The sequence below is a fragment of the Globicephala melas genome, chromosome X, assembly GCF_963455315.2.
Source record: "Globicephala melas chromosome X, mGloMel1.2, whole genome shotgun sequence".
Lineage (NCBI taxonomy): Eukaryota > Metazoa > Chordata > Mammalia > Artiodactyla > Delphinidae > Globicephala > Globicephala melas.
Window position 1 is genome coordinate 4,310,183 of NC_083335.1, and position 6,996 is coordinate 4,317,178.

The 6,996-nt window shown below is 45.8% G+C and overlaps 1 protein-coding gene across 6 annotated transcripts in view; it reads right to left on the bottom strand.

Moving 5' to 3' along the window:
• Window positions 1-6,996, bottom strand: part of MTM1 (myotubularin 1) — a 113,490-nt gene that overhangs the window by 54,973 nt on the left and 51,521 nt on the right. For all 6 annotated transcript variants that reach the window (XM_060292431.2, XM_060292432.2, XM_030846950.3 and 3 more), the window contains one exon: window positions 214-324. In XM_060292431.2, the coding sequence (XP_060148414.1) occupies window positions 214-324 (111 nt within the window). The remainder of the gene's footprint in view (window positions 1-213; window positions 325-6,996) is intronic.

The window sequence follows — 6,996 nt, forward strand, 5'->3', positions numbered from 1 at the left end:
TCGGGTTCTCACACTTAAGAACGACAGCAGGTCCCTTTCATAGGAACTCTTTCCCCAGGAGGCTCTGGAGCGCTTGATCATGAAGGGAGAACCACACCAGGGCCTCAGATAAACAAGGGTCTTTGACTTTTCTTTTAAACCCACATTCACTTTTTACTTGTCATTCAACGCTAACGTGCCTATTTTCCCGTAAGAAAGTACTGAATCTCTTACTTTACAAGTAATATCTAGCCCATAGGAATTCTCTCCTCTACTTGTGGCGCCTCCCATTTTTTCAATTCTTGAGATCACACCCAGAGGAACATCAAGTATTAGAGCAGAATCCTGTAATGGACAAAAAGACACAAGTCAGTATTTCTGTCAGTACAATTAAAACATCAAAAACATATTTAAAAAAAAAAAAACCCATGTGCTTTCAGGGCATTTCTACCTTGGCCCTTTTACCACCTTTTATGAATAAAAGCATGATAGCGATCACACATGAAAAAGCAAGCGTGAAAATAGTCAGTTATGCAACCAAAATCCATCCCCAAATGTGTGCCATTCTGCACTGCCTGCAGAATAAAGCCTGAACTCCTAGGTACACAACTCGAGGGCCCCGGGACGTGGCTCCCAACCTGTCTCTGTGGGCTGCTGTCCCACAACGTTCTCCGCTCCAACTAAGTAGATGCCTTCACCATTCTCCAAACATTTTGTCTACACTCAGGCCTAGGGGCTCTGTGCACGGTGTTCCCTTTGCCTAGGATGATCTGACTTTCCCAACTACCAACATTCTCCAACGACGCCCCGCTTCCCATTAGATCAGAGTTGACCACTCCCTCCTCTGCAGTTCTGCAGCACTCGGTTCGGACTGGTGTTACACCACCTGCTTCAAGTCTCATTGTCGTGAACTTCCACATCCGTATTCCCCCACTGGAAGCCAAACATCGGGAAGCGGTGCCTATCTTAGGCATGGGTGCTCTTCCCAAAGGAAGGGCCTGAGGGCATACAATGCTTCTCCATAGCTCCTTACCCAACGCTGGACTCAAGGGGTCCAGAGGGCTGTTGGCACGAAGGACGGAATAACGTCAGTAAAGTCGTACCGAGATCGTCCCACCAAGATAACAGCAGCTGCTGTGTTCGGAATACATCATCTGTGCCGGGTACCACAAAAGGCCAATGCGTGTATCGTCCTCACAACCATTCTGGACACAGGTGAAGTATTCCCATTTCTTGATGTTGCAACCAAAGCTTTCAAAAGCTTCGGTAACTGGCTTAGTAACTACAGGGAAGGGTTGAGATTCAAGCCAAGGTCTGGGAACACACAACAACAGAGCCATAAAAATGGTCCTACCCTTTGACTCCACAATTGCACTCCTAAGACCTTATCTTACAGCTGTGGAGCAACAGGAGGAAAAGCTACATGCGTGAAGATGCTCGATAGAGCCAGAGGTGGTCACTGGGGCGAAGAAAATTAGTCAGTCAACTTGATGGAATAAGCACGCAGCTACTAAAATAATTATGGTACATGGAAAAATAAGTTTAAGTGCAAAAAAGCAGCATACAAAATACACTGTGACTACAATAATGTAAAATATATATTCATATGGACAGAGACAGAAAGGGCTACACAAATGTTTTAAGCCAGTATCTTCTTTAATGCTCTGTTAGATGACTTTGCTAACAAATACTTTATTTTTTTTTATTATTTTTATTTTTTTGCGGTATGCGGGCCTCTCACTGTTGTGGCCTCTCCTGTTGCAGAGCACAGGCTCCGGACGCGCAGGCTCCGCGGCATGTGGGATCTTCTCGGATCGGGGCACGAACCTGTGTCCCCTGCATTGGCAGGTGGACTCTCAACCACTGTGCCACCAGGGAAGCCCACTAACAAATACTTTAAAAGCTGCTTGTTGAGTTTTTGTTCTTTAAAAGATGTCCTCTGGGGGGAATACAAATAATAAAGTTAATTTCTTCTTTTACTTTAAATGCTTCTCTTTAAAACACAATACAACAAACTAAGCATCTCTTCACAAAATATAAATATAGCTCATGGGTGTTCTAGAAATTAAAAAAGTATAAGACTGTGGTGTATCCATGCCATGGGATACTGTCAGCCACAAAAATGAATGAACTATGGATACACGCAACGATCCAGAAGAATCTTAAGGGCATCATGCAGAGTGGATAAAGCCAATCTCAAAAGGTGCTGTATGGTTCCATTTATATCATTCTTGAAATGACAAAGTTTTAGAGCTGGAGAACACAGAAGTGGCTGCCGGGGCTGAACGGAAGGAGGGCGTGGCTATAAAGGGAGCACAAAGGCTACAAAGGGAGTTCTGTAGCAACAGAAGAGTCGCATACTTTGACTGTTGGTGGTGGTGACATGAATTTACACATGGCATCAGATGTCACTGAACTGTACGCAAAAACACGCCAAAAATGAGTGCATGCAAAAACCGGTGAAAGTCAAGTGCAGAGTCTTAGTTAACTATACTGTGCCATTCAATGTCCTGGTTTTGATAAAGCAGTGCAGTTATTGGAGAAGTGGGGTGATGGGTACCCAGGAACTCTCTGGACTATTTTTCCAAGTTCTTGAGAGTACATAATTACTTCAAAATAAAGTTTAAAAAGTGTGAGAGTATGGCTATCGTGGTGTAGAGAAAAGAGCACAGACCCTAAAGTTGGACAAAATTGCTTCCAATCTGAGTTCTGACATTTATTAACTGGATGACTTTGGCAAGTTACTGTATCTCTCAGCCACGTTTACCTGTAAAATAGGCATGATTAGAGATAATGGACTTAAAGTAACTGGCATGGTGCCCGGTATATGGTAGCTAGATAACAATGCAAGTTATTATTATTATTAGAGCAAAGAATATCTTAGTATGTGAAAGACATAACTGTGCTCTGCAAATACAGTGGATCAGTATGCTGTAGCAAGTAGTTACAGGGCTTTCTGTTTGTACCTATAAGGAGGCATCTTTTAGCTGGCGCCATGCGGTGAGACCCCTCACTCCATGACCGAATTCCAAATGCATAGAGATTAAAGACACTACTCAGTAACCATGTACATATGTAGCTGCATATTATAATGTATTTACTTCTCAATATAATCTAGTTATTAAAAATATACTATCAAGGGACTTCCCTGGTGGTCCAATGGTTAAGAATCCACCTTCCAACGCAGGAGATGCAGGTTTGACCCCTGGTTCGATCCCTGGGTAAGATCCCACATGCTGCAGAGCAACTAAGCCTGCGTGCTGCAACTACTGAGTTTGCGCACTCTAGAGCCCGCGCGCCACAACTACGGGAAGCCCACAGGCCACAATGAAGACCCAGTGCAGACAAAATTTAAAAAAAAAAGATATTAAAAAAAATACTATCAGGCTTCCCTGGTGGCACAGTGGTTAAGAATCCGCCTGCCAATGCAGGGGACATGGGTTCGAGCCCTGGTCCGGGAGGATCCCACATGCCGCGGAGCAACTAAGCCCGTGCACCACAATTACTAAGCCTGTGCTCTAGAGCCCGTGAGCCACAACTGCTGAGCCCGCATGCCGCAACTACTGAAGCCTGCACGTCTAGAGCCCGTGCTCTGCAACAAGAGAAGCCACCACAATAAGAAGCCCGCGTACTGCAACGAAGAGTAGCCCCCGCTCGCCAAAGCTAGAGAAAGCCCACGCGCAGCAACAAAGACCCAATGTAGCCAAAAATAAATTTAAAAAATAATAATAATAAAAAAATACTATCAAGCAGTCTGTTACTATGCTTAGATTATATTGAAATTTACGAGTGTCTATTCAACTGTACCCCTAAATATCAAACTTGTACCTAAAAATACATAGAGTAGACAATAAATAAAAGTCTGATATCCTAATATCAAGATGGAAGCAAGAATGCAAATTTAAAAAGCAGAAGGATTAGAAGTGAGTGAGACCTTCCTGTTCTTTGTTCCTGCAGCAAGAAAATTCCTATAGCTCTGATTACCCTGACCCAACACAAACCAGAAAATGGGACACTGAGGAGAACCAGCCAGCTCCTGACCAAAGGCACCCACAGTCTAATGAGGCTAACCTGCCACGTTCTCCCCGAATGACAGGTTCAAGATCAGATAACCCAGCAAGCCCAACTGGAAGATCCAGGAATAGGAAAATTAGCTTTACTCTCTAGAAACCTGAGTCATCACTATCTAAGTATCATTAAATATTTAAGGATTCCCAAAGGTCCATGCTAACTCAAAATCTATTCCTCTGTACCTGTACGTATCTAAAATAGCTGAGAAGTAAATGTAACAGCTTAGAAGATGCAATCATTTGCCTTCTCTCTCGAGTGCATACTGAGTAACAGAAACTACTGGATGCTAGGGACCACGGGGAGAATTAAGATGTAGGTGCTGCCCTCACAGAGCTCAAGGCCCAGTCTGGGAAATGAGACACATGTACGCAAACAGCCACAATGCTAGGTTGTAAGTGCCAAGAGCCATTTAAAAAAATCCAGATGAAGTGGAACGGGAGGTCAGAGAGGGCAGGACGATTTCTAACTGATGGGGTCACACGATGGTTCTGCTGTGATGGCAATGTTAAAGATGATCCTTAAAGGGTGGAATAACAGCAGCTGGAGACTGGCCTTCCAAAAACAGGTACAGTGACAGTGGCTACACGTGTGGGAAAGCATGGGAATTTTATTTTAAAAAAACAAAAGCAAAACCAAATGGGCCAGGTTTAAGATCAGGTGGCAAGGGAATCCCCTGGGGAGTAGCCCAGGGCTTGGCTCAGGGTGACTGGGATCTGGGAAATGTGTCTTGGGCAGAGGTCTGCAACACCATAAGGTGGCTGTATGCAGATGCGTCCAGCAGCGCCGAGCACTCCGCACCAGCACAGGGAGGGTCCACCCATTCCCTGCAGTCCTGGAAGCTAATGTTTCAGTGCAAGTGACAGGATCACCGTGAGGGTCTGAAAGTGGAGAGTGTCCGAGGTGGAAAGCAAAAGAAGGAGGTGAGCCGTGGGGAAGAATCACAGAGGCAGGCCCAAGTGTCTGGGACAATGGTGGTCCCACCAAGACACATGAAGGGCACAGGAGGGGGTTCTGGAGAAAGGTTAACATTATGAATTTTAGACACACTGGGTTTGAGTGTCTAAACACCCTGGGTTTGGAATCTAAAAAAAAAAAAAGGTCATGAAGAACGTAGGGGCAGGATGGGAATAAAGACACAGATCTACTAGAGAACGGACTTGAGGACATGGGGAGGGGGAAGGGTAAACTGTGACAAAGCGCGGGAGCGGCACGGACATATATACACTACCAAACGTAAGGTAGATAGCTAGTGGGAAGCAGCCGCATAGCACAGGGAGATCTGCTCGGTGGTTTGTGACCACCTAGAGGGGTGGGATAGGGAGGGAGGGAGGGAGGGAGACGCAAGAGGGAGGAGATATGAGGATGTATGTATATGTATAGCTGATTCACTTTGTTATAAAGCAGAAACTAACACACCATGGTAAAGCAATTATACTCCAATAAAGATGTTTTAAAAAATAGAAAAAAATAATAAAATAAAGTGAAAACTAATAAAAATAAACACCCTGGGTTTGACTGAGAATCAAGTACAGACATCCAGGAGGCAGCTGGAAATGCAGAAGTGGAAGATCCCAAAGGCCCCTCAAACTCAAAATGCCCAGAACGAAGCGCACGATGTTTCTCTCTCCAAACTACATCTTCCTCTCAGTGGCTGGCACTCCACCGTCCAGTGACAAAAGCTGGAAACCTACAAGTCATCCTTGACATTCCCTCTTCCACTAGCCTTAATCCAGTCTCCATGTTTACTTCTTAAATCCATCTTGAATCTGTCCGCCTCTCTCCAATTCTACCAGCAACTTCTCTGGGCCACTGGAATAGACGCAGGGGTCTCTTTGCATCTACTTCTGCTCCCTTACAATCTGCCCACCGCACAGCAGCCCAGGTCATCTTCTACAGAAGTAACTCTGATGCTACCATCCCTCTGCTTAACCCATTTCCAAAGCTTCTCATTGCTCAACTCTAAAAACCTAAATCCTTAACGGGGTCTACAAGGCCTAGGTCATCTGGCCACTACCCACATCTCCTGTTCATCCCTTGCTGTTCTCCCAACCCCCAACCCAACCACACCATCACTTTTTCATGTCCCCTTTGGTCCCAGGTCCTCTCCTGTGCTGTTCTCTCAGTTTACTGTCTCCGACCCAGTCCACGCCAAGCATCTAGGGAACTGCATTCCTTCTTCAGACCATGGGTCAAGCATCATTTTCTCAGGACAATTTCCCGGGCTCCTCAAACGACCGCCCTCCTGTGCTGCTCCCAGGCAACACCTAGCATAGCTTGTTGTTACACCCTGGTGTGATTATCTGACTCATGTCTGTCAGTCCCACTGGAACCAAAAGCTTCGTGAGGGCGACACCGTGTCTGTTGTGCATGCCACTCTATCCCAGTGCCTGGCACGGTGCTGGGCACACAGCAGGCTCTCAGACAGTGAATAAAGAATGAAAGATCAGGTCTGGCGCTACAGAGTCGGAAAGCAACTGACAAGTGAGGAAGAAGAGGGCAAGGACAGGGGAAACAGACATTTAGGGGGTGGGAAGGAGAAATGAACTGCAATAAAGGCAAAGGGACGCACGGAGAAAAGGACAAAGAAAGCAGGAGTAACCAGCAATACCGACTGATCACTGCAGAGAAGGTAAAGAGCTGAGAGTCTCCCGAGGTCTACAGAATTGAGTGGTCAAAGAGGAGCTTTACCAGGGAGCATGAGCCAGACCCTGAGAGGTGAAGGAGTTAACAGTCCGGAAGCAGAAGCAGTGTGTGTGGACTCATTTTTTAAAAAGTCTAGCAAGGAAGGGGAAGAAAGAGGATAGTATTGTAGTATCAGGGTAGCAGGGATGCAAGAAGGTGTTTTAAAGTAAAGAGACTTGAGCGGGTCTGCGGGCTGGGGAGCCAATGAAAACCACACACGCAAGACACAGAGTAACTGGTGGGGCACTAGGGCTCCAGAGGGGC